At 41.7% G+C, this 27945-nt stretch overlaps 2 protein-coding genes across 15 annotated transcripts in view; one reads left to right on the top strand and one right to left on the bottom strand.

Annotated features, from left to right (window-relative positions):
* LIN54 (lin-54 DREAM MuvB core complex component) overlaps nucleotides 1-3909 on the top strand; it is a 67680-nt gene extending 63771 nt beyond the window's left edge. For all 11 annotated transcript variants that reach the window (XM_080797712.1, XM_080797710.1, XM_080797708.1 and 8 more), the window contains one exon: nucleotides 1648-3909. In XM_080797712.1, coding sequence (XP_080653838.1) covers nucleotides 1648-1849 — 202 coding nt within the window. In that variant the 3' untranslated portion in view covers nucleotides 1850-3909. The remainder of the gene's footprint in view (nucleotides 1-1647) is intronic.
* Nucleotides 1694-27854, bottom strand: THAP9 (THAP domain containing 9). 4 transcript variants are annotated; one of them, XM_080797699.1, is made up of 7 exons: nucleotides 27666-27833; nucleotides 22117-22312; nucleotides 20277-20580; nucleotides 18972-19122; nucleotides 9506-11187; nucleotides 4168-4350; nucleotides 1694-1805 (listed from the first exon to the last, which is right to left on the bottom strand). In XM_080797699.1, exons 1-6 carry the CDS (start codon nucleotides 27743-27745, stop codon nucleotides 4343-4345), a joined length of 2421 nt encoding a protein of 806 aa, XP_080653825.1. In that variant the 5' UTR covers nucleotides 27746-27833; the 3' UTR covers nucleotides 1694-1805; nucleotides 4168-4342. The 4 variants fall into 4 exon arrangements, with proteins under 4 accessions (XP_080653825.1, XP_080653827.1, XP_080653824.1 ...); XM_080797701.1 differs by lacking the exon at nucleotides 1694-1805 and having other exon boundaries at nucleotides 10217-11187; nucleotides 27666-27845; XM_080797698.1 differs by lacking the exons at nucleotides 1694-1805; nucleotides 4168-4350 and having other exon boundaries at nucleotides 8801-11187; nucleotides 27666-27854.
* Nucleotides 27855-27945: the final 91 nt, after the last annotated feature.

Here is a 27945-nt window from a genome sequence, read left to right as displayed (position 1 = left end):
AATAGAGTGGAAACGGGCAGACATCTCAGTAAGGGTTATAACAAGGGATCCTTTCTGGTCATCTGCTTTCAGTAATCCTTTAGATTATTAAATCTAAATCTCCATGTGGAGATTAAAGATATTGCTACCCTAAAATATTTACAACTGGTTTTCAACCTGGGAAAAATATTATAAAGTGTAAAAGCACAAAATTATACACTATAATCAAAACTTTTAAAAATTAAAAATTTTTTACTGTCATGTTAATACACTGCTGAGTGGCCAAAATTTGAGTTTTTTTCCTTCCTTTCACTTTTCTGTGGTTTCCAAATATTATATAATGAGCACTACTATCATACAGTGTTATTAATTTTATAATATTAACATAGTATTTTCTAATATAAAGTGTTTTGTATTTTACAGTTTTCTCTACAGCTGTATCGCAGCCCAAAGCCTTAGTAACTTCCTCTTGTCGTAGCAGACCCTAATTTCAGAATCCATTCATTTTGCAGTTTCCTTGTCAGTGTTAGTGGTTACATCAGGCTGCCTGGTTTTGTCTCTGAGGGCTTGAAGAATTAGCTACATATAGCAAGCCTCAAGATATAGCAAACCTAATAGTTTAATACTTTATGAAAGAAACTCCATGTACACAACAGCGTTTGGTTTTCCCATGTTTTGTTTGTTGTGATGGAACAATGTAAAATTTTGGTGTGCTTTCTTGTTTCTAATGAACAATATATATGGGACTATGGACAGTGCTTTATTTTTATTTTTATTTCTTTTTTAAGATTTTATTTACTTATTTGCCAGAGACACGGCGAGAGAACACAAGCAGGGGGAATGGGAGAAGGAGAAGCAGGCTCCCCGCTGCGCTGGGATCCCAGTGCAGGGCTCCATCCCAGGACCCTGGGATCATGACCTGAGTCGACCTGAGCTGAAGGCAGAGGCTCAACCGACTGAGCCACCCAGGCGTCCCAGGAGACAGTACTTTCAGTTCCCACTTTGCTTCATTCAGCAGATATTCATGGGGTGCCTCTATGTGTCAGGCAGTGTCGTAGACCATGAAGAAATCGTCCTCAGTAAAACAAAGATTGCACTCTAGAAACTAACATATCATGAATTAGGAGTACTTTTTTATAGAATTATCTGGGGGACACCTGGGTGGCTCACTCACTAAGCGTCTGCTTTCGGCTCAGGTCATGATCCCAGGATCCTGGGATCAAGTCCCACATCGTCCCACACGGGCCCCCAGCTCAGCGGGGAGCCTGCTTCTCCCTCTGCCCGCTGCTCCCCCCGCTTGTGCTCACTCGCTCTTTCTCTCTCTCTCTCTGACAAATAAATAAAATCTTTCCAAAAAAAACACTGTTTTAAAAAGAAAGAATTATCTGGTCAACATGTAGAATTAACATCTTTTAGTTACCCAGATAACCTTGTCTACATATATTTTGTTAAAATCATACTTTCTGAAGTCTTTAAAAAATAATCTCAGTAATAAAACCAGGTCTAACTTTTTAAAGCTCTCCTGGATGTGCTTGTGCTCCGTGCAGAAATGACAGTGCTCAGTGCGCCAGTGAGTCACGAAGGTGCCCGCAGATTCTCACTTGGTATCGTGTCATTCGCTTTGGTCGTGACTCAACACCATCGTGTCTCTCTCTCACGTCGCTGCAGGTTGCCGTTCACGTTTGTAACTAAGGAAGTGGCCGAAGCCACGTGTAACTGCCTTCTGGCCCAGGCGGAGCAGGCGGACAAGAAGGGAAAATCGAAGGCGGCAGCCGAACGGATGATCCTTGAGGAATTCGGGCGGTGTTTGATGAGTGTCATCAACTCTGCAGGGAAAGCAAAAAGTGACCCTTGTGCCATGAATTGCTAACTCTTGCACAAAAGACTGATAAGTGGAACTGTACAGAAAATGGAAGGTGCAGGGACGCTTGATTTTCTGGAAGATAGTTTAACAATTATTATATTGTTAATTCAGTCCTTGTGAGACCTGAAATTATAATATTGAAAGAGAAGAAATTTTAAATGAGGAAATTAGTACATTTTAAATCTTAGTTAAATCTGTATATGCCCCTTCTAAATTCAGTTTTTTATTGTATTACATGGATTTTTAATTTGCATGGGTTTCTTAAGAATTAGATGTTCTGTCCTTCTGATTCTATTGACAAAGGACATTTATAAATTACTATAATTTATAACGTTTGGTGTTGTATGACTTTGTTGCAGTAGAAAAAGCCAAACAACCATTGGTATTATCCAGTCATTCTTTGGCACTAGACGCAAGCAGATAGAATGTCCACATAAATTCTTACAAAACATATTCGAATGACATTTTGCCTTTAGAAAAGCACTCTTTTAAAGAAAAACCAGCTTTTTAGCACAGATTCTGGAATAGTATCCTGTTGTCACTTTGGAAATGTCAGAAGGGGAAGTAATCCAAAGGGACACTTTTAAAATAAAAAAGTTAAAAAAAAAAAGTGTTAAGGGACAGTAAATAGTTCTAAATAAGCAATGTATTTCTCTGAGGAGTGACTAAGAAGTGCTCTAGGGTGTTTCCATTTTCTTTGAAGGAGGTGGTGTGCATTTGAAATGATAAATTGTCAGAGTGATTACCGGGTACTATTAAAAGTGAGGTGCATATGAATAGAACTTAATATTAGTATGTAGTGATGATAACAGAACCTTACATAATTATCAGGTATAAAATTTGGCTTGGATGGAGAAATAAAGAACACTGAAACTCCAATAGATGAATTTAGGGAAGGATTTTTCATCTATAAAATTCTCTTTATAGACTTTTGAACTAAGAGGTCTCAATCCAATATATGAGTCTTACTTGATTTACTGAAAGGGCCTCCTAACAACTTTCAAAATTATAGTGGGATTTCTTTTTATAAGGGAAGCTTAATATGGCATTCTTTTTAGCTAGTGATTTGATAAGCCGAAGGTATGAGTGTTTTCTTATTATTACTAAAATAACCTAAATCATTTTCACTAATTCAAAATTCAAAAGCTTTATGAATTTTAGAGCCAGTAATAGGACTCGGATTTTAATGACAAGAAAAAAAACCATGTTGGAATTCAGGCATTTTGTTAGGTACCTTAATCCTCAGTGATTATTAGTGTATGATTATTACATTTCCTACAAGGAATCTATAGTTGTATGTATTAAGTGTGTATATATGTTCATATGAACACGCAAGATATAGGCAATAGAAATTAACCCAAAAGAAGATTCCGTTATTCACTGAAGTATCTTCCTTTTGAAATCTGGATTTATATAGTTCAGTAACTTTAACTGTAGATAGTGCAAACATTCTTAGCACCTCAATCTAGTATGTTTAAAATTTGTATAAATGTAAATCAGTGTAAGAGGATAAAATATCTAATCAAGTTATTTTTCAAAGATTACAATACCTTTTTTGGTCTAAACCTAAACTTTGTTCATTTTGTACATATTCTGTGTTTAATTCTAGTTGCACCTTTGTGATGTGTATTTATATACAGTGTGCAGAAAATGTTTGTGAAATTTGGATTACAATTGTAGATTATGTATGACGGCATTGCTTGAGAATGTTTTGCTTGTAAAAACTTGAAGGTGCAATCAAATGCTACTAGTTTTTCTGATTTTCAAGAAGCTATCTAAAGTATTAAGACTTTTCCTTCCTGTGTCGTACTTACTAAGCAACTTTTTGTATTTAGGGATTTGCATCAAATTGCTGAACAAGATTAATATCCACATTAATTCAACAATTTTAAAAGACTATTTGGGGAGGGCTGGGTATATAATTTTTTTTTAGCTCTATCTACATCCCAAAGTAGAAAGATTAAATTTATATTTACTAGAGCTATTCAAAGAATACACTTTTCTATATTGTAAAAACAGGACAGCAAAGTAAATCATACAGAAAATAAACATTTATACTATTCTGTAAAAAAAAAGGGTTTTGTTTTCTTTAAAAACACTTTTAACCACGTTACAAGAAACTTTTAAAATCTGATTTTAAGTTTGACATTACTTCGAAAGCACACAACTAAAAAATAAGTCTGTCATTTTGCCCAATTATGATTAAGCTTTTAAATTGGTTTGAAACGAAGAGTATAGCTTCTCTTTTCCCCCTGCTGCGAAAGGGCAGAAACTTGGTCTACTTTTTGCTTTCTTTTAATGTCTGATGTTTTTACGGTGAGCACCTTTCTTAGTTTCCTTTTCTCTCCAGAACTAAAAGCAATCTGTAGGTCTTCATCTCTGGCTTCCCTGGGAAACAGAACTCGAATGCTGCAGGCGGTCGGACCAGCAGAGCAGCAGCTGCAGGGGAGACCACTGCCTTAGCTTCCCTGTTCCCGCATAGGGACAGCGGACATTTTCTCAGTCTTCTGTAAAATGGGAATAAAAATAAGTTTAGAAAAGTTTTCCACTTTTATTGGTCTGTAACACAAGTAGCTAAGAAAATAAATACCTTGTTATGTAAATGCAGCTTCCAACCAGGACCTCCAGCATCATGTTGCATCCTTTTTCAGCATTTTATTCGAAATCCCACAGCAGCGATCCAAAGGAGAGGAAGGCTAGAAAGCCTTCACTATGGGGATTATTTTCTCTGATGTCAGTTACTTAGGACTTGGTGTGTATGTGAGGGTTTCTTTAATGCAGATTTTGCCATTATCTATAGACCACATGTGAGCTCTTTATGATCCAAGTGATTTTATAAAATGAAATGTATAAAGGCCTGTAGGTTTTATGAAAGCATTTAAGGCATGCTTAGTTTTTACTCAAAAGCAGTAAGAAAATAAATAAGTTCAGAGTAATATTTACTAGAAGGCCACAGACTTCAAATCTGTAATTGATTATATTATCAAATAAAATCTGGCAGTAGAAAAAAGAATGCATCATGACCCAGTTGGGTTTTATCCCAGTAATAAAAGGTTGACTCAACATTGAAAAAATAATCAATGTAATTCACTGTATCAACATACAAAAGAAGTAAAACTATACGATCATCTCAGAAGTTGCAGGAAACCTTTTAAATAAACTAAAAACTGAATTATATGCTTTAAAAAGGCAAATATTACAGTATAAATTATATTCAACTCTTTTTAAAAAAAATTAAAAGGTGCAGAAAAATTGACAAAATTCAAGACCCATTTATGATTTAAACACACATACACACTCTCTTCGGCAAACCAGGAAGAGAAGGGATTATCAACCTGAAAAGACCATCTCCCAAGAGGTCTACAGCTAACATCATATGAGTGATGAAGGCTGAAGGTTTCCCCTCAAAGACGGGGAACAAGGCACTCTTAAGTCAACACCGTGTTGCAGGTCACTGTACAATAAGGTCGGGGGTGGGGGTGGGAGAAGGCACAGACTGGAAATGCGTAAGACAGTATCTACTGGTGGATAACACGACTGCCTATATAGGAAAGTCATAGCAATCTTTAAAAAAAAAAGGCTACTAGAACTAATAAGGGAGTTCAAGCAGTCAATATACAAAATTATATTTTTACATAGTAGCAATGAACATTTAGAAACATTTTTACAGTTACCATTTACAGTAGCAACACAACACATGAAATGTAACATATACAAGATCTGTAGGTGAAATGTAGAAACATTAATAAACTTAGAGAAGACTTTAAGAAAGAAAGATATACCATGTTTGTGGAATGGAACATTCAATACTAAGATCTCATTTCTTTCCAAATTGATCTTTAGTTTCCACAAAACACTCAAAATCCCAGCAGGAATTTTTGTAAAAAATTAAGCTGTTTATAAAGTTTATATAGAAAAGTACAATTAGAATAGCCAAACATTTCTGAATAAAGAACAGAGCTGAAAGACTCCCACGTAGCTTCAAGACTCATAGAAGGCTCATCAGGACACTGTGGTACAGGTGAACCGTTAGACCTATGGATCAATGGAACAGAACAGAGAACCCAGAAGCCGACCCATATATATGTGGTCCATTTTTTACAAGGTTGCAAAGGTCATTCAGGGAAGAAAGAATAATCTTTAACAGTGCTGGGATACCCACATATAAAAATATGAAACTTAACTTACACCACAGGCCAAAATTAACTGAAAATGGATCATAACCTAAATGTAAAACCTAAAGCTACAAAATATCTAGAAGAAAACCTAAGAAGAAAAATCTGTGGCCTTGGGTTAGGAAAGATTTCTTAGATACGAAACTATGATCCCTCAAAGGAAAAAAATGACCAACTGGACTTAGCAAAATTAGCGTCCACTCTTCAAAACACACTAATAAGAAAAGCCACAGACTGTCGGAAAATTTGCAAAATACAGCAGATAGTGTACTTATATCCAGAATATAGAGTTAACAAAAACAAATCAACCTTCCAAAATATGGGCAAAGGACTTGAACAGACTTTTCACCTAAGATGATGTGGCTGGCAAATAACCCCGTGAAAAGACGCTCCGTGCCATCAGCCACGAGGAAAGCGGAAACGAATGCCGCAGCGGAGTGCCGCTGCGCGCCTATCAAACTGGGTAATTCCAAACAAAACCCGCGCACTGGCACATACTGGGGAGCAAGCAGAGCCACGGAAATTTCATACACTCCTGACTGGAGCGCAGCTATGTGGCACAGTCGTTCCATAGAGGTTCTGGCAGTGCTACGTACCCGCCCCACATTACCCACGGTGTGGATCCAGCACGTTTCTGTTCAACCACTCATCAACCGGACATTGAGGCTTTTTCACTTTTTAGCTACAATAATGCTATGAAATGTGTGTGCAAGTTTGTACATGGACATGTTTTCATTTCTCTTGGGTATGTGCCTGTCAGGAGACTGCAGGGAGATACGGTGACTCTACGTTGAACCTTCTGGAGAATTGCCAAGCTGTTTCCAAAGCAGCTGCGTTCCCACCCACAGTGTGTGAGGGTTCGTTTCTCCCCTCTTGTCAACACTTGTTGTTATCTGTCTCACAGTCACCGGGGTGGGGGTGAAGTGTTACCTCGCTGTGGTTTTCCTTTGCATTTCCCAGCTAGTTTATGGTGTTGGGTATATTTTCATGGGCTTACAGGCCATGTGTAGATCTCCTTCGAAGAATGTCTATTGATATCCTTTACCCATTTTTCAAACTGGGTTATTGGTCCCTCATTATCGAGTTATAGGAGTTCTTGGTATATTCTGGATACAAGTCCTTTATCAGATATATTAGTAAAAATTTTCTCCCATTCTGTGGGTTGTCTCTTTCTTGACGGTGTCCTTTGAAGCACAAGTTTTTAATTTTGGTGAAGTCCAATTTACTTTTTGGTATGTTTTTGGTGTCATATTTAAGAAACTATTGCCGAATCCAAGTACCAAGGATTTACTCGATTTTCTTCATGGAGTTTTATAGTTTTACCTTTTACATACAGGTCTTTGACCCACGTGGAATTAATACTTCTGCATGTGGACAGCCAGTTGTTCCACCACTATTTGTTGAAAAGTAGAAAGGATAAATTTCTGAAGAGAATGTTTGTTTCTCTGAAGAAAAAAGGACAAAGGTGCTAAGTGGAAAATATAAACTAAATTACCCTAATCAAATATGAATAATTTTAGAAATTCACTGTAAAGCATATCATGTGAAGTAAACCTGGTATCAGACTTGAAACCCTTTCACTAAGACGAGAGCAAGTAACAGTTAAAGGCAGTGAAGGAAGTATTTTTGTCTTCCATGTTTGTCCAATTTATCCAGCACTTAAAGAAATAAGGCAAAACACTAATTTCTTAAACTACAATATGTATTAGTAAAGTAATAAAATGCAACAGCAAAGAACAGACACCTACAGATATGAACCTAGTTTTAAGTAAAGTTCAGGACAAAACTTGGATTTATATAAATTAAAAGGTAGTGATTTACAAATAGGCTTCTTTTAAATAAGATTATCTGGTGCATCTAAACTCATTCTATCACAAACAAAAACCACAACCTCTAGACTTCTCAGCAACAGCTCCTGCATAAAATGTAGTACAATTCTGGTTACAACTCAAAATTTAAGCCTTTGTTTGAGGTAGAACAAATATATCAAAATATACAATTTAAGGAGAATTTCAGTTAATAAAACTCAGCTTTACCTGGTCATTAATCTGCAAGTTTAAGTTTTCATATTAACTATACTTTGTGAACATTCAGTCCATGACAAGAGTAAATGTTTTACACTCAGAGATGAATCCTGTGCTTGTTTCTTTTATTTAAAACACTCCCCGTATGTGAAAGTACATGTACCTAAGTGTTTTTCTATTCATCTTTTCAAGTTTAGGTGTGAGAGAATGGAGAAAATTTGTTCTTTGTATATTTTCATCTTGAGATTATTTAAGCTCCTCTAAATTTCTGAAAAAACTTATTATATAATTAAGACAAATATTTTCATAACCACTGTATCCAATGGCCATCTTTTTCTAGTTTATTAGTCGCACGACATACATCCCATTATCGACTCAACACTGAAAGTAAGTTTATTTTAGCCTCCCTGCAAAGACGAGGAGACGTCAGAAGGAGAAGCTGAAATAATCTTCTTCTCGTCCTCTGATGGGCATCGGGGTCTTCCGGTGGTCAAACAAGCATCCACTCTATTACTCAAAAGTAGTATCTCGAAGTCCAAGGACAATGGATTGTGAAAATGGCCTCACCTGCTTCTTGGACTACATTCCTCAGCGTTGTTGCAGCCCGTTTCTCTTCTAGGGTACCTTGGCAAAGGGATTTTGTGGTATTTGAGATTTTAAGTTAGCCTAATTTTCAAACCACATCCTAATTTTCATATGTAAGGAAAAATTATATCCAAGGTTTTACAGGTATTCTGTCAACATTCCTTTTTTTTTTTCTGTTAACATTCTTAGCAGCTGTAAACCAAAGCGCTTTTAGGGAAGGTAGTCTATTTGTACGAGTCAATGTTTTAATGACTCTCAGTTGTTATTCTCTCGCTTTAAAATAGACGGAACAGGTTAGAAGTGTGTCCGGTCCCATTACCCGGTCTAGAGTAGTGTATTCAAAGGCAGCATCCGTCGGCTAGTCTGCTCCCGCTGACTTACAGCTTCCTACGATCCAAGTAACTGAAATGCTGTCAACCAAAGTACGAGATTTTATAACACACATAATTAGAAATTCTAGTAAGTCAGAATTACAAACTTGTCAACTGTGCAGAATGGTCAATTTATAAAACACAGTAAGTTGAACTACACAAAATGCTGACCCATTATTCTTCGCAAAAACCTGGACGTATCTTAGGTCCCTCATTTGAACGGATATCCGTCATTACTCAACAAATGCCTGAATTTATTGGTATTAGCGAAACTTGAACATCTGTAATCCTGTAAAGATGACCAGCGTTTCCTTGAGAAAGTTTTCATTTCGGGTCTTTCTGAATGGTGTTTCAAAGGGTACTGTGCTGCATCCTTAGCTCTGATCTTTAAGAAACAGACTACGATATCCTTTAGTAACTTTACAAAGTGATTGATGGCGCACACTTCTCCATCGAAGAGATGCTCATCTAAATCTACAAAAAGATCAAGATGCCCGGAAAGCTCACCTAAAATTTTCTGCTGCAGAAACAAGTCTCTCTGTTTAGGAAGCAGCTCACAGACCGCCAGCCTTGAGTGGGTTCTCACAATCCGCTCGCAAGTATTTATGACTCGACACAGACTTTCTGAAGGGAAATGCAAACCATTCTTCTTTTTAACACACAACAGTGACCCAATTTTCGCAACTTTGAGATCAGAAGCATACAGGGCACTGATGCAGTCCTCACAAGTTAACAGAGCCGATAACTTGTTTGCAATATAACCGGCACAACAGGTGAGTTTTCGCCTGTGATCAGACAGATCGAGTAATGCCTCACTTAGAGAACAATCAGACCAGTCTTGGCAAATATCCTCTTTGTGAAAAAGACTCTTTACAGCGCCGACACCACACTGACGCTGAACTGTCCACAGGGCCAAGTCTGTCCGTCGAGCAAGTGAAATGTCAAGGGTGCTTGCTTCACTTGGAAAAACTTCGTCCTGTAATCTGTATCTGGTCTCCAAACTATGGTAAGCCTTCTGGAATGCCATACAGGTGGGGGCAGCACTGGTTACTAATACCTGCCTCAGCATCTTCAAAAATAATTCCAGGTGGTCTTGACTGAATTTGTAAGTCAGAAGATAGGGAAAAGGCATGACCTTAGGGAAAACGTAATTCTGGTAGAGCCACTTTAAGCTCTCAGCATTAAGTAAAAATCCCAGGAATCCTAGTTTTCGCTTACCTTTAATTATTTGATTGTTGCTAGCATCAGATAACGTCACAAAGATAGTCTTGGCCTCGATTAGCACACGATTAATTTTACCGTAAGTCTCAGGCAGCAGAGGCCCTTTAAGTCCTTTTCCGTAACAGTTCCTACTATTAAAAATGTCAAACAGGTTGTTAATTAAGCGTAAAAAATGGACAGTGCCGATACAGTTCTGAAAAGGAGGCAGGCCTAGCGACAGCAAGCACTCCAGCGCGCCGGCCACGCTCTCGCTGAACACCTGCGCAGCACAGTTCATCTTCAGGACGTGGCTCTTCAGATGCGCAAGTCTCCCCGGCAGTCCTTCCAGGCCGGCCAACTCCTGCTCCCCCAGCGCTGCTAACTCCACAAGGTGCCGCCAGTGTGCCGTGCCATTAATGAACTGAATGCTCTGGAAATTCTGAAACGCGTTTCGTATTAACCTGAGCAAGTGGCAAGAATCAAAGAAGTATGCGATCTGCTGACTAGAAGATGAAGGGTGCTGGAACGTACACTTCATGTCGTCTCCGTCCATGTGTATCCCCAGCGCTTTTGCCATCTGCACGCTGTGGGCTGTGGCATCAGACGTAACGGCCAGAACCGTGATCCCTATGTCACTCAGTTTGCCAATGGTGAGACGCAGCAGCTGAGCTTGCAAATATCCAGACGCCCTGTTTACAAAAAAATAACCAAGAGGTGTTCTCCAGTGACCAGAAATGCCCACTGCCATTAACAAAACGGTTTCGGAGGCGAGTGGCGTTTCATCGGCATCAAGTATGCCAAGGCCGAAGTCCATAAACCCTTGCAAATGGTGGCTGCTGGGGTCCCACTGAAGCTGCTGCTTGAGAGAGACGCCTTTTATGATCAGTGAACAATACTGATACAGCTGGTCTCCATTCTCTACTCTTTGCTGAAGAAAAGAAAAAACGTTGCTGTTGAAACCTGGACTGGGTTTGCATTTGGATAACCATCTGTAAAACACGAAAAATGAAAAACATAAAACTCAAATGAAGAGACAAAAAAAGGAAAAATGCCTTAAATGGCAGTAAAGTAGGGGTGTCTGGTTGGCTCATTCAGTTGCGGATCCAGCTCTTGGCTTTGGTTCAGGTCATAACCTCGCCGTCCTGGGTCGGGCCCCACGTCGGGCTCCGCGCTCACTGTGGGGTCTGCTTCAGATCCTCTCTCCCTCTCCAATGAATAAATAAAATCTTTATCTTTTTTAAAAAGAGTGTATTTATTTCAGAGCACAAGCGGGGGAACTGGGAGAGGGAGAAGCAGGCTCCCAGTTGAGCAGGGGGCCGAGGCAGGACTCAATCCCAGGACCCTGGGATCGCGACCTGACAGAAGGCAGACGCTTCACCGACTGAGCCACCCAGGTGCCCCTAAATAAAATCCTTTAAAAAAAAAATACTAACGTAGCCTCAAATCCCTATAGACAAAGCCAAGTATAAGCAGCCAAATTCTACAGTTATTTTCAAACATGTATTCATATAATCACCATAAAATAACAAGGTAACAGGGAAACTCAGAAACAGAGTAGTATTTCAAGATGCAAACATAGCACAAATCAATTTGCATTGCTCATTTACTTTTTAAAAAAAGTATTCAGATCAATTACCCAGTTTCTTCTCATTGATGTGTTTATAATTTAGACCATAAACCAGTCTTACCCGTAAATTCAATGAAACAAGAAAACTGCTTAAGGGGAAGGGAACTTTGAGAATATCTAGCACATCTACCTCATTTTACAGATTAGGAAACTGGGACAGAGGGAGAGCTTAAACCACATGGCCCTTACCATGCTGCTAGTTCTGCACAAACGGAAAAACCTAGCTTTCCCGAGGTCCTGCTCATGCTTTTCCCACCATTCCTTGCAGCCTCCAAATGATGCCCTCAGGGACAATTAAGGTGCCTGCATCTGTCTGCCCTACACCAGGTACCTACGTTACTGCCTTAGTTCGTCTGTGGCGTCCCTGACCATCCCAGACTCCTGATTATGTCTTCTTATCAACGTCAGCCTCTATCTTCAGAATTCTTCTTACTCATTTTCTTTTTCTAATTTGTTGGAGGATCAGGAAAGGCAACGGCCAAGCTGAATCACTGTCTCAAATAATACTAAGTGGACTCTAGAGACTGGAGTATTCATCTTCACTGAGGTTTACTTGAAAAAAATTTTTTTTATTTATTTATTGGACAGAGAGAGAGAGAGAGAGAGCAAGAGAGTGAGCGCATGCACAAGTTGGCAGAGCGACAGGCAGAGAGAGAGGGAGAAGCACGCACCCCACTGAGCAGGGAGCCCGATGTGGGGCTCAATCCCAGGACCCCGGGATCATGACCTGAGCCGAAGGCAAACGCTTAACCCACTGAGCCACCCAGGCGCCCCTGAAGTTTACTTTTGTAACTTAATTGACTTGGGAGGGGGAGCTTATATTTCTTTCCTTTTTAAAAAAATTTTATTTATTTGAGAGAGAGAGAAAGCATGCACCACAGGGACGGGGAGAGGGAGAAGCAGGCTCCCCGCTGAGCACGGAGCCCGATGTGGGGCTCAATCCCAGGACCCCAGGATCATGACCTGAGCTAAAGGTAGACATTTAACCAACAGAGCCACCCAGGGCCTCCCCCTCCCTTTTCAAGATCTTTATTTATTTAGGTGAGAGAGAGAGAGAAGGCAGGTTGATAGCACAAGCAGAGGAAGGGGCAGCAGGAGAGGGAGAAGCAGACTGTCGACTAAGCAGGGAGCCTGAGGTGAGGCTTCATCCCAGGACCCTGCGATCATGAGCTGAGCCAAAGGCAGATGCTTAACTGAGTGATCCAGGGACCCCGGAGCGGGGGGTGTTATATTTCTGATTTTTGGGCTATATTCTAAGCTGCCAACGTTTCTTCCTGGACAGCCGACCTCTATATGAGACGCTCACATACGTCCCGAAGTATTTCAGGACAGGGCTTTCCAAATATTGTGCAGCAACCTAAAAGTTCCATAAATGAAATTTACCCTCACTACATGCCATGCACACATATATATACCATGTGTGTATATAATGCCAATCATGACCCACTAAACTGACTTCAAGATGTACTAATGGGTTTAAAAAACACATTAAGGGCGCCTAGGTGGCTCAGTGTGTTACGCTGCTGCCTTAGGCTCAGGCTGTGATCCTGGGGTCCTGGGATCGAGTCCCACATTGGGCTCTCTGCTTCGGCGGGGAGCCTGCTTCCCCCTCTCTCTGCCCACTTCTCTGCCTACTAATGTTCTCTGTCAAATAAATTTAAAAAAAAAACTAAAAAAACACATTTATAGGATGCAAAAATCATACTTTAAGTTGTTTTTCACCTATTTAAGAAATAAAAGTATTAATCCGAAAAATTTTAAATATTAATCAAGTGCTTATATTTTAAAATAGTAAGATAATGGCAAACCAGGGCAACGCTACAGCCCACTAGTATGGTGAATACCCTTTGCAAATGTGTCTCCAAATGCTCAGTTAAAATTTTGTTTCCTTGCATTAGAATTCTCAAATGAACCCCAACGATGCTCATGGTGTTGCATGTGGAATCATTATGTAATGAAACTACCTCATGCCTCTATGTAAAAGTTTTTATTTTAAATAGGCTAGGAAAGCTTATGTTCTTTGAATTTGATTTTTTTTTTTAAAGATTTTATTTATTTATTTGACAGACAGATCACAAGTAGGCAGAGAGGCAGGCAGAGAGAGAAGGGAGGAAGCAGGCTCCCTGCTGAGCAGAGAGCCCGATGCGGGGCTCGATCCCGGGACGCTGGGATCATGACCTGAGCCGAAGGCAGCGGCTTTAACCCACTGAGCCACCCAGGCGCCCCTTGAATTTGATTTTTAAATGGAAATCTAAATGGTATCTTAATGCCCATAGCTACGAGAATGAGGTCTTAAATAGCAGGCAAAAAGATATGTGGCTTTGTTTCTAAAAGTTTTTTAACTGAGAGTGGAAATACCCAAATCGTTTGTAACTTAGAACTATGGAGAAGTGACTGATGTCTGTCTCAAACCTTTCTTCCCCCTCAAAATGAAAAAATTTTGATTGTAAAAAAATGACAATTATTAAGTAAATTTTTAAGTAAATTTTTAAGTAAAACAATACTGAAAAGTGCAAAAAGTGATAGTCTCTTTTAACATTTCAGAGACATTCTTCCAGATTTCTTCACATATATACACTTAGATATAATTTTCAAAATTTATACTGAATCTATTTTTTTTTATTTAATAGTAATGTTACAGAATTATTTTTCTGTGTCCCTAACTACTGACCTACCACATTTTAAATGTGTACATGGCATATACCACAATATAGTTAAGCCATAAATAATTTAACTAATCTATACTGAAAGACAATCAGGTTGTTTCCATTTTTTAGATAATACAAACAGCACCGTACCATGTACGGGGGTGACACATACGCATGTACATGTTTATGTCACTTACACAACTCCTAGGAGTAGGAGAGAGAGAGAAATTTACTTACACCAGCATTGAAATGAATGGATTCTACTTTTTTCCCCTAAGACTTCATTTATTTGTTTGTTTGTTTGTTTGACAGAGAGGGGGAGAGAGCATGTGAGAGCCCAGGCAGGGGAATACAGAGGGAGTTGCAGAAGCAGAGGGAGAAGCAGGCTCCCCACTAAGCAGGGAGCCCGACGTGGGGCTTCATCCCAGACTCCTGGGATCATGACCGGAGGCAGACGCTCAACCAACTGCGCCACCCAGGCGCTCCTGGATTCAACTTATGCAAGACATTAAAAACAAATTTCGGACTTCTGGTGCACATAACTGGGTGAATCAATTTTCAATTAATTCACATTCCCCAATTTTCCTTCACAGAAGTGTTTCCAGTAATTTCCATTCTCATCAACAGATTTTTTTTTTTTAAGATTTTATTTATTTATTTATTTGACAGACAGAGATCACAAGTAGGCAGAGAAGCAGGCAGAGAGAGGGAGAGGGGAGCAGGCTCTCTGCTGAGCAGAGAGTCCGATGCGGGACTAGATCCCAGGACCCTGAGATCATGACCCGAGCCGAAGGCAGCGGCTTAACCCACTGAGCCACCCAGGCGCCCCTCTCATCAACAGATTTTAAATTAAATAGCAGGTTACTTTTGGAGTGATTATGTGGAGTCCACTGGGTGCTTTAAAACTCTGTCTGGAAAAAATACAGCGCGGAAGCGTCACAATGCTGGGCAGAGCCAAGTGTTTTTCAAGACTGTAAGCTCCTCCCATGGTCTCATTTGCCTCCGAATCCCTCATATCCCCTTCCCTATTAGGCGGAGCTCATTTACTAAATTGCAGTGAATACCTAAATAGGAAATTAGAGAAAATCTAAAAGATCATACCGTATGTATCACTGTTATAATGAGGGAGGCTGAGGATGTGAAGACATTTTTACAAAAGATATGTGAAAACAAACCTTCATGACCCAAAAAACTGGAATTATAAGCAGCACAGCTCTGGGAAGGTTCTGGACATAAAGAATTCAAGAGAGAAATGAAAAAGATCCGGTATCAGTACACAGAGTATTACAGAAGTGACTGATAGTGGCTACGAATCAGAGAAAGATACAAGTAGAAATTAGTGAGGGAGGGACCTGTCTGAACCAGAGGTTTCTACGAAATGTAAGTCTGGCTTGATCTGTCATCATCCAGTTGTTTGCCATGTAACTATTTCTCCAACCTAACAGAGGGGAAACAAGTATTCACATTTTCTCCTTTCTTCCCGAACTTGGTCTGTCTCCTTCCCCGACTCTCAGCTATTATCTCTTTAAGAAGCCTCCACGCCCAGCGCAGAGCCCAATCTGGGGCCTGAACTCACCCCCCCACCCCAGGACCAAGATGGGAGCATGTGAGCGGAGATCAAGAGCCGGTCCCTTGATGGACTGAGCCACCCAGGTGCCGCTCAGCTATGATCTCTATGTCACTGAGAAAACAGAAGCAATCCAATAAAAACTCGTTTTCCTACCATCAATCTGTTAACCTACTGAATCTGCCTTTCTTCCTGTTTAAATGAATGGTCCCTGCTCCTAATTAAGGCCAGACATCTCTCCACAATGCTGTCAGATGCTGTCCCCCGCAAGAATGCTTTCTCTTGTGCATCACCAATTTTCTTGCCTACTAGATCATTCCCTTGAGCGCGCAAACATGATCGAACAATTGCCCTCTCACCAGATGCCCTCCCCTCCACCTATGTTCCCTTCTACCCATAGACCCGTATCTCTGCTCCTTACACAGCACAACTCCTTGATAATCCATAATCATGGTCTCTCTTTCTCAGGCTTGATCAACATAAATAAATGCCCAACAGCTGGAGAATGCCCCGGGCAGGTAGGGTACAACTACCTGAAGTGATGCTGTTGTTAAACATCCTAACTATGTAAAAAACTAATAAATCTGTAAGTTTTTTTTTTTTTAAGGATTTTATTTATTTATTTGACAGAGAGCGAGATCACAAGTAGGCAGAGAGGCAGGCAGAGGAAGGGAGAAGCAGGCTCCCCGCTGAGCAGAGAGCCGGACACGGGGCCTATCGCAGGACCCTGAGACCACGACCTGAGCCAAAGGCAGAGGCTTAACCCAGTGAGCCACCCAGGCGCCCAAAAACTACTAAGTCTAAGCACAGAAAAAAGTCTGGAAGAAAATTACCTCAATATTAATAATAATTGTTTACATACAGTGTAGAAGGATTAATGAATTTCCCTTCTTCTCTCATTTCTAAATTTTTATTAGTATTATGTTAATAGTGTGGAGGACAATTATGTAAAAAGAGAATATAATATACAACACGGTGACTATAGTTAATAATGCCATATTGTACATTGAAAGTTGCTAAGAGAATAGGTCTTGAAAGTTCTCATGACAAGCAAAAAGCCATGTTAGCTGTGTGTGTGACGAATGCTAACCAGACAGTGTGGTGATCACTCTGCTATACATGCAGATACCAACTAATCGTGACACACCCCAAACTAGTACAGTGTTCTATGTTAATTACACGATCTCTCAAGTTTCTCCAGCTGAGAGCCCCTCTGGGTCTGTTCTAAAGCTGAAGCAGTAAGAAACCAGGGGGCAGCTTCCCGGACAGAGGGCAGAGGGCATTCCTGGCTGGCCGCTAGAGCTGCACCCCGCTGAATTAAATGGAATTAAGTGGAGTGCTGTTCCGGAGAATCTCCTCCTGACCTCTCTTTGAAATGCTAAGTGACCATTCAAGCATTCCTCCTTTCCACATCTACTCATCCAGGGTCATTTCTCTCCAGTTACCCTCTGCCATGGCGCCCCAGGTACCCTGCAGGGTCGCAGTTCGGGGCGGGATAACAGAATCACACAAGACCTCACACTCCTGCAGCTCACGGTCCAGGGAGGAAGACCGTGTTTTAAGAACTGGATTCAGGTCTGTATCCTATGTGCGAGAGGACTACTTCCTCCAGGTCAGGCTTCTGAAAGGATGTGTATCTAATTTGAGTCTGAAGACAGGAGTATCACTAGGACCAAGAGACAGAGAACGGGCATTTCAGGCGCCGGGAGCAGGAAGGGCCAAGGCAAGCAGCAGCAAGGAGCGCCTTCCAAGCGCAGCGGGGATGCCAGAGGGCAGGGAGGGAGCAGGAGCTGAGCCTCAGAGCCCAGCAGGGCCACCGGGAGGGAACTCCGGAAACCAGGGGAAGGAGCTGGCCCATAGGTTGGGGGTAATTCGGAGGCTTACGATCAGTAAAGCGACTATTATCTGTTGAACTGTGTCCCTCAAAAAAAGATACACTGGAGTCTTAATCCCCAATACCTCAGAACGTGACCTTATTTGGACACAAGGTCTTTACTGAGGTAATTGAGTTAAAATGAGGTCATTAAAGTGAATCCTAATCCTGTAGGACTGGCCCTCATAATGGGCACAGAAACACACATACGTAATGGAAGATGCTGTAAGGAGACACAGCGGAAACGTCTACCATCTACAAGTCAAGAAGAGAGGCATGAAACAGACCCTTCTCCCTTACAGCCCTCGGAAGGGACCAACCCTGATGACACCTTGGTTTTGGACTTCTAGTCTCTGTACCTGTGAGACAATAAATTTCTGTTACTTTTAAGCCACATAGATACATACACAGGCATCCGTAAAACCAGTGATAAAAAAAGTAGTAAAAATGGAGTATTACTTTTATTATAAAAGTACCTTTTACAGGTACTTTATAAGGTATTACAAAAGTACTTTATTTTAAAGCAACTGGGTTATTTCTTATAACACAGTGCTATAACACTAAGAGTTATAAATACACCTATGTATTCTGACCAGAAATCCTACAAAAGTATTCACCAAAATCTCCTCCTGGGAAGACCTGTCCAGAGGATCAACTGCGGTGCTTACAAAAATTCAGGCTTCTGTGCTTGGCCTCACACCAGTGGTGTCAATCTAGAATTGTTCTAGATTTCCCAGGATAGCCTGATATTAAAACTACGGAAATGTTTTAGAAATTCCCAAACTACCAGAATATATTAGAAACCAGATTTTTTTTTTTTAATCATTGAGAGTGTCTCTGCCATCTGGAGGATGCAAAAAAATTGTCAGACTATATGCCTTCATTTTTTTGGTGAAAATATCGTGCTGTGTTAATAAGCAAATACCACCTAAAAATTTCTAAAAAAGAGAAAATAGACTAATAAATGAGAGTATGAGTACGAATAGCCTTAACACATAAAATGCAATAAAATAATAAAATACTCATTTTCTTTAACATCTAAAAAGTCATTCACTTACGTCCTGAGGATGGAAGAATGAGGCAGCTTGAGAATCTTTCTTACGTAATCATAGACTTTGCTACTGCACAAGTAGAGTGTACATGCGAACTGTTTCATTTCTGTGGAGTACTCAGCTGTTTCTCTCCAGTTATACAACTCCCACTTAAAATCTGTCAAAATAAATTTATTTATTCTTTGTGATGAAGAGTGTGTGCAGTAAAATTTTCAGGTATAGGTCACAGCATTGGGGTATAAATGCAGTGGGCAACCGAACCCAAACACAAACCCAATCACAGTTTCAGAGTTTGTTCAAAGGCTAACATCCAATCTGAGGACCTCCTGACCAAATCTCCTGCCCATCTTGGGTCATTTCACTCAAAAGAGGGAGAAAACAGTCTCCACTTAAGTCACTGTTTTACTGTTCACTGGCAGCCTAAGTGGGGAATTTTAGAGGAACAGGGAAGAGAAGTAAATAACCGGATCAAACTCTGTCTCTGGATTATGAGTACTTTTATTTGCTTTATTTTGTTCCCTGGTTACCATTTATCTGAGGTGAAAATGAGACACAAGAAACACATCTGGGCAGAGGATGCTACTCGGATTGAACAGACAATCTTGCCTACCTTGAGAAAAAAAAAAAAATCCTTTTCCTGGGGGGGATTCCTGCTTACTACCTCTGCTCCCAACGGGCACAACACAAACTACTCTCCTCCTCTGGCAATACCTACTCTCTTCTAGAAACAAGACATACTTATTTTTTACTAAAACGTAAATCCAAAATCTCTGCTGCTTTCATCAAAGAGTAAGTTGCCAATACTTATTTTGTCCCTCTTCAAATATCTGGTTCACAAAGAAGAGGAGGCAGTCTTTCCAATGGACGTATCTACCTTCTATAGAATATTTCAGAAAATAGTATGGAGACTCACAGAATTTTCAAGCTCAAAGGGAACTGGCAAAGTAATCTGGTTCGACTCCATGGCAAAAACACTTTAGTGATAAATTATGTAGCAGTTAAAATTGCTCACAAAGAATTCGCTGTAAAATGAGTGCTTTAGAAAAAACGAACAGTACAGTATACGGTTATCAACCATATGATCTCACCTCTGGGTAGCAGGATTATGTGTAACTTTCATCATTCATATATTTCTTTGCTTTTCTTATAATAAACACATGACTTTTAAAGCTGGAAATACATGAAAACATTTTGGCAATTACTTTTCCTTCTCTTTGCTTACCCTGAGACTTCATGTTTCAGCAAAAAGCACGTTTTGATGGGCAGAGGCAAAGGAGGTACTTAATGGTAATCTGGAAAAGGGGAACATACCTGAAAACTGTGCTCGCAGCAGACACTCCGTCTCCTCAGAGAGCAGTTTCTCATCTACGAGAGCATCGATCAGCCGTAAGCCCTTTCTCTTCTTGATCATCCTGTAGTTTTTCACAGAGACCAGTCTGGTTTTGGACACTTGGAGCATCTGCTGCACCTCAGTCAGCTTCTCTGCGCCTAGCGTCAGAGGCCGCTTTAAACTGTAGTTATGGTCCTCGGTGGCAACCTCTTGCGAATTATCAGGAAGGGGCTGCTTTAGGATTTTCTGTCTTGCTTTGCCTTTAAGGTGTACACCCTGAAGAACCTGCAACAGAAACATCCAATTCAGGTTATTTTTTAAATTATTACACAGAAGTCTGTCTGTAAAAATACCGCTAAACGCAAAGCACTCACCTGGTTGCTGTGGAGAGTTAATTATGAAAGAAAAAGGTCAGAATCTCTGATTTTTTCCGAATGCATTTATAGGAAAATGTAAAAAGGGTTTCTTGGTTTTTCTCACCTATACAGAAATCGTGTACCTGATGCCAAAAGTTAATATGATTCTGAAAGTGTCTGGAACGGTTAAGCTAACAACAGAAAGGTGGTAACTTGGGAAGGCTTCGTAGAAATGAGTAGTTTTTTAAAGGAGCAATAACACGATTTAACAGAGATGGGAAAGTTATTTGTGCAAAAAGGAAGGCATAGTGGACGTGGAAATTAAGACTGATCTGTGTTTGAATCCTAGATCCCTCATTTATTAGCAGTCACTAAACCTCTACAACCCCTCATCTCCTCACCTGTGCAATGTGAATAATAACACAGAGTTGTTCTGAGGATAAAATAAGATAATTTATGTAAATCTCCTGGCACAATGGCCTCGACCATTGTAGGTCACAATAAATAGTAACTACTCCTGATATTACACGAAAGCATGAAAGCAAGTCAATTTATCACATACGCAGTAGTTTGAAAAGAGAATTCAGAGCAGTTAGAAATGCACAATTAAAAGGAAGCTCTTAGGGGCGCCTGGGTGGCTCAGTGGGTTAAGCCTCTGCCTTCGGCTCAGGTCATGATGCCGGGGTCCTGGGATGGAGCCCCGCATCAGGCGCTCTGCTCAGCGGGGAGCCCGCTCCCCCCCCCCCTCCGCCTACTTGTGATCTCTGTCAAATAAATGAATAATATCTTTAATAAATAAATAAATAAGTAAATAAATAAATGGAAGCTCCTAGAGCTGAGGAGTTTGGGTTTGACACCAACTACATCCTTCTGAATGGAGGAACGAGGAAACAATACCAAAAGGAGACTCCAATGGATAAGAGGAGGGAAGGCAGCATCAGGCTGGAATGGGTAGATGAGTACCGCCTGCTGTGCAGACAGTGAGGAGCCATTTGGTAAAAGCAGAAACAAAAGAAACGTAAGAACGTTAACACCAACACCAGTGATACACCTCTCTGTATCAATGCTAATAATTAGGTACATTTTTGGTCAAGATCAGTAACATCACTGGGAGGGACCAGAAAAAGCATAATTTCTAAGTATTCTGGAAACTGTCTCACACTTAAACAAAAGCCTGAATTCAAAGGGATCTACTAGGTGATTCTTGTGATCAGTTTAGTAATCTTCATGTGTGTCTTGACAACAATTTGTAATGATATACCTAATTAAAAAAAATTCCAAAATTACACATAGATTTTTTTAAAAAAACCCAAAACGAGTTTTCTAAGCATTTAAAACCTATTATTGGATTTATTTTAAGCCTTAGGATTTTTTTAAATCTCTGTAAATTCAGCTGTAATATGCGGTACCTCGGTTTTTAAAGGCTCTACAGAATTTAGTTTTGTTTACACCTAGATTTAAGTACCTTGTATAGAGAAACAGAAGGCACAGCTCCTTTTTTCAGCTTTCTTCTTATGCCATACGACTCAAAGTCACTTTCTTGAAAATGTTTGGAACACAGAATAGCACCTGGTCCTGGGATCCAAATCTTTTTGCTTCTGGGGTCCACACGATTAACAGCCCTGATCCATTTTGAGCGCTGTATGGTATCGGTTGGAAATCTACAGCAATCATATTAAAGTTCCATTAACATGAAAGTATTATAGTAATACTACAGTAGTATTTATTACATAAACCCATTTATTATTTAACTGCTTTAAGTAAACATCAAGTCCAGTTAAAGTTTAACTTACTTAATTTGATTTCATTTAGTTCTTTGATTTTTTTGATTCCAAGATTTCAATATCTAAGTGATCTCATTTGCTTCAATTTGTATGAGGGAAATTCTCATATTAAAGGCCCCACCACATTTTGTCTTCGCTGCCTACACTTAGCAGAATCTGCTCAAATTTAGTGTGTGTGTCTTTAAAAATGTCCACAAATTCTTTGCTTCTCCTCCTTTCAAAGGATGGAGGCCAATTCCCTCCCCTCGAGTGTGGGCTAGAGTTAGCGATTTGCTTCTAAGAAACACAAAAAGCAGGAGTGACAATGGGCTAAGTAAGACTAGATAATAAAAGGCACTTGTTCCCTCTGTTGAATGATTTTTCTCTGGAGGGAACTTCTCTGCCATGTCAAAAGCAGTCCTAGAGAGATATAGGTCTACTGGGCAAGCAACAGGCTCCTGACAAAAGCCATGGTCACTGAGTCTTTCTGAAAGCTCACGCTTCAGCCTCATCAAGTGTTCAGAAGGTTCTAGTGTTGGCTAACATTTTACCGCAACCTTTTGAGACACCCTGCAACACTGAGTTAATCCACTCCTGAATTCCTGCCCTTGGGATTTACAGATCATTTTCCACGCTGCACTTCAAAAAAATCTGTTACTGAGCCGTAGAAAACAAGCCCACTTCCCATAATCAATTTTCCCCTTTTCTTTCAAAAGGCACCACTTTTTCCTAGCCTTGAATATAAAAACTACCTTGTATTTCTCTATTTTTAAGCCCAAATTACTATGTTTAGAAATTGTGAGAAAAAAATTATGATACTGGTACAATGAAAATCACAAAACTACTCTTTCTGCACGCTCTGCCTTGACTGGTCCTAGGGACAGATCCGGGGAGAGCTGTGTGATTTTTGTATCTTTTAGCTTAGATTTTAAAGCATGTACTTCTTACAAACTGAGACTAGTGAAAATTTTAAGTTCCTCAGCTCAGGGCTAGGGAAATAATCCAGCAGTATGGTAACAGAATTCTGAGATACTCGCTCAATCACTTGAGAAAGAACACTGAATTGGAAAACCTGTATTTAAGCCTCAATGACCTTTTACCAGCCATGTGATACATCTCTCAATCTTTGAGCCCCTCACAGGATTGTTGTAAGGGTGCACGATGCAACAAATGCACTCAAAAGCCTTTGTAAATGGTAAAGTACGACCCAGAGTTTGTTCTTTCCTAGGAACAACAATTCCACTTTCAGGACTTTCACTGCGTTATTCCAGGAAGATGATGCTACTTGATCGAAACACAAGTCTTTTTCTAATAAAGGCGAGGCAAACCTATCTCTTTTCACTGAGTTCCTTTCTAAACTAACGGGGCATGTTTGTGAGGCAGCTTTCCCCCAGACTGGGTGGTAGTCTCTAACCACACAAGGACAGTAAAAAGGTGGCTAGTTCACCAAGTTCTATTACTAGCCTATCCTCCAATACAGCTTCCCAACTGGCATGCCTGCTGACCACCGCCAACAATCCCCTTAGCCCACAGAATGGCCTGGGCCACCTGGAGCCCCTGAAGCAGGTAGAACAAGCCAGTCCCAAACAGCTTTGTTGGCTTGCCCCAAAGTATTAAACAAAATGAAAGGGTTGGGAAAATACTGTAGCCTAATCAGCATGACTAATTTGAATTCTGAATAAAATTAAATTGGTAATAATAATTAATAATATGTTTAAAGCATTCACCTTGCGCCATAAATATGTGTGTGTGTGTGATTAAAGTTTTTTTAATTTAAGTAATTCCAATGTGGGGCTCAAATTCACGACACAAGATCAAGAGCTGCCCATTCTTCCACCTGGGCCAGCCAGGAACCCAGATGTGTCTATGTTTTGAAAATTTAGACTTCGTCTTACAAAAATTCTGCACAACAGGTTTGTATCCTTTCACAGAAGATGAAACCAAGACGAGACCTAAGTATAGTTACCAGTAAATAGTAGTTAAAATTGGAATTCACGTCTCCCTATTCTAAAGCCACTTCTGGCGAAAGAAAAATCCCCAACCAATCATCTCATAAATACAATCATGGGGGCGCCTGGGTGGCTCAGTGGGTTAAAGCCTCTGCCTTCGGCTGGGGTCATGATCCCAGGGTCCTGGGATGGAGCCCCACATCGGACTCTCTGCTCAGCAGGGAGCCCGCTTCCCCCTCTCTCTCTGCCTGCCTCTCTGCCTACTTGTGATCTCTGTCTGGCAAATAAATAAATAAAAATCTTTAAAAATGAATAAATAAACAAATAAATAAATACAATCATGAATTGGTTTCTACTAATGCGGAATCTGTTTTCTCTCTCCCGTTGACTAGGCTTTTTTTCACACTACCAGCAGAAAATTACCTTTGGCTCCCTGCATATATTTTCCAGAAAAGGGACTAACAAAATCCTTTCTACAGTGGCGACCTCTAAGGAGAGAGAGAAGGGATTCAGGGGTAAAGCTTTAACTATACGCGCAACTTAATTCTCTTTTAAGAGGATAACAAAACAAAACAAACCAAAACTGAAAGAAGGCGAACTGTTAATGTCTGCTTAATTCTAGTGGTGGGTACACAGATGTTTGTTATGTATTATTTTTTGACTGCTAGTGTGTTTGAAATGTCTCATAATTAAACGTTTAAAAATTCATTACAACAATTCAGGAAAAAACGCTTTCAAATTATCATACATGTATTCTTTGGTTATGCAATAAATTGTTTAATTTCTTTATACCAACAACGAGAATGAATCAATGTCACTCCTTTAAATTTGCCAGTCCTATCTCATATTTAAACATTTATATGTTTAACTAAGTACCAGTATTCCCATAACAAGTTTCCACACCTTTCCTCACTTTGATTTGTGCTTTTCAGACACAGCCTCTGGCCTGTGTCCTTGCAACATCTTTCACAACTCTCGGTAATGGCTCTGGGGACGCTGGGGAAGGCTTCAGAAGAGACAATATTGGAGCGAGAACTGAAGTGTCGATAGGAGTTTGCCATGCAGACAGTGGCCACTCCACGCAGATGCAACACAGAGATATGAAATAACTACCTGCATCTTACTGGTTCATAAAGCATTGAAAAATAAGTTAATATGGAGGATGAAGAGGGTTAAAGGAGAGTACAGAGGTAGCTGGTACTGGTTACAGATGGGCTGGAGGGATGGCTAGAGGCCAGATCATAAAAGATCTTGTATGGTGCAGTAAGTCTGGGATCCATCCTTCAGGTTAGAGGCCTCCAGAGGAGAATGCACTCATTTACTGAAATTTGAAGAAAATACTGGAATTTATTTTCACAATTTTTTGCCCCATCCTTTAATTTTTGTTTCATAATATACACGAATACATCATTCCATGTATGTAATTTATAAATCACCATGCATATATCAGGGGCATGCACTCAAGGTTCCTTTTGGGGAGGGCTCCATGACCAAAAACCTTGAGAAGGGTATCTTTGGGCAACGGCAAGTTGACAAACTCTTTCCTTCCCATGTTACCTTTTTGCTAAACCCTCACTTCTCACTCAATACTCCCTTGTTGCTAAGCCTAATGCCATAGTATTGTACTCCTCTCCCTGTCCTTTCCCCTGCCTTCCTTACAACGACCTAGGTATAGGAAGGCAAAGATGATTCACTCCTATTCACACGTAAGGACATGTGTTTCCTTCAGCACACAGATACCTTAACAGAAATACGGAGGGATGTAATCCAGGTTTGGAAGAGAGGTACAGGAGGAAGGGCTTCCCAGAGGAGCTTGGACTCTTAAGGCACTGAAAAGCCCAAAATAAAACCCTTCTGGGAACTAGCACAGAACTTGCATTTTTAGAAAAATCATTTCCGGGAATCAGGAAAATGGATTGAATAGGCAAGAAGTCAGCCTGGAAGAATCAGAGCAGACTACTGTAATAATTACATCACTTTCTTTGATCTTTCTTTGGTCCTCAATATACAAAATAAAAGCAATAAATGAACTCTTCCTCATTTAAAGAACCCAAGGCGGCACAGGAAAATCAGGGCAGCAAAACATTAAGAAAAAAAAGGAGGTAAGTGGGGACAGAGTGTCAATAAAGCCTATGGAGAGGAGAGTGTCATCGAGTAGCTGATAGGGGTCAGGAGTTAAAAGGGGTCAGGAGAAGGATTTCCGAGCGCTCCCTGGGATCCGGCGGTCCTCCTGGCGACCCTGTCGGTGCATCAGAGCAGCCGTGACACACGCCTGGCTACAGCAGGTCGGAAAGCCGACAGGACTTAGGGAACAGGGCACGGTCCTGCTCCGAGGAGTCCGGTCTCGGGGGGAAGGAGGGGCAGGTGGTGCGGCCGCGCACGCAGGTGTCCGTCTGAACCGAGCGCCGAGCTCGCTCCCGACTGAGGCAGCGATGAGCAGAGGGAGCGCACCAGAGACCAGAGCGCCCTGAAGGGGCTACGACGGCACCAGCGCAGCTGGCGGACTCAGCCTAACTTAAAAAACCCAACCGAGTGCAAGACCTACCGCGCGAAGCTGCAACTCGTGCACCTTCTTCTTCCACGTCTTCAGCTACTTTTCCTCTCACACCCGCACGGACCCCCCTTCGCGGCTCCCCGCGCGGCGCTAACGCCCGCCCCCGGGACGCACGGGGTCCAACTCCAGCGCTCCCCGCTCTCCTCCCGGAGCCCCTGCCGGTCCCCCATCCCCTCGGCGGACCCGGCGCCCTTCAGTCCGCGAGGCCCGGCAGCGCGCGCCCGCGTCCAAGCACACGCGCGCGCACAGCCCCCGACGGACGACCGCGCTCGGAAACGCGGCCCCGCTCCGAAGCCAAAGCCGGCTTCCCCGCCATGCCGGCGGCAGCCCCTCGGCCGGGCCCGCAGGGCGCAGCCAACCCGCCGAGCACGCGGCAGGGGCGCGCGGCGCCGGCGAAAGCTCGTGCCCGCCCGGCTCCCGAGCGAGCCGCACCGCCGCGGGCTCGGACACCTCCGACAGCTCCCCACACGCCCTCCCTTCGCGCCTCGCGCTGAGCCGCGAACACGACCGCAGGGAGCGCGGCTCCGCGCCAACAACCCCCGCCAGAAGCCCTGCGGCAAGCGGCAGGCCACGGGGTGCGGGGCAGGAAGCACCCGAACTCTCCGACTTCCCCGTCCCGTCCCCCACGCTACGCACGTCACGTCACGTCACGTCAACGGCGCGGCGCACGCCCGGCCCCGCCCCACCCTGGCCCGCTGCCCGCCAGGCCGTGCTGGGAGTTAGACAGCCGGAGGCTGCTCTCACGCACTGGTGGAAGGAGAGGCCGCGCTCCCGGCTCAGCACGGTGTCCCGGGTGCTGCAGCCCACTGCCGAGCAGCTTCGGGTCATCTTGCTACGTGGGGCTCCACTTTGGGTGTTCCCGCGACCGCATTAATCGCGACAGATTTGGCTCCGCCCGCGGACTCGGCGGCTACGACCTTTATTTGTCGGAAAAGGCGGGCTCTTACGGCGCAAGACTCCTACCCTTCCTCTTCGTGGGCGCTGCGCTGGGCGCCGTGACCAATCACAGGCCACGTCGTGCCGCCGCA

Source organism: Martes martes (assembly GCF_963455335.1).
Source record: "Martes martes genome assembly, chromosome: 2".
Lineage (NCBI taxonomy): Eukaryota > Metazoa > Chordata > Mammalia > Carnivora > Mustelidae > Martes > Martes martes.
This window is presented reverse-complemented; position numbering and strand designations above follow the sequence as displayed.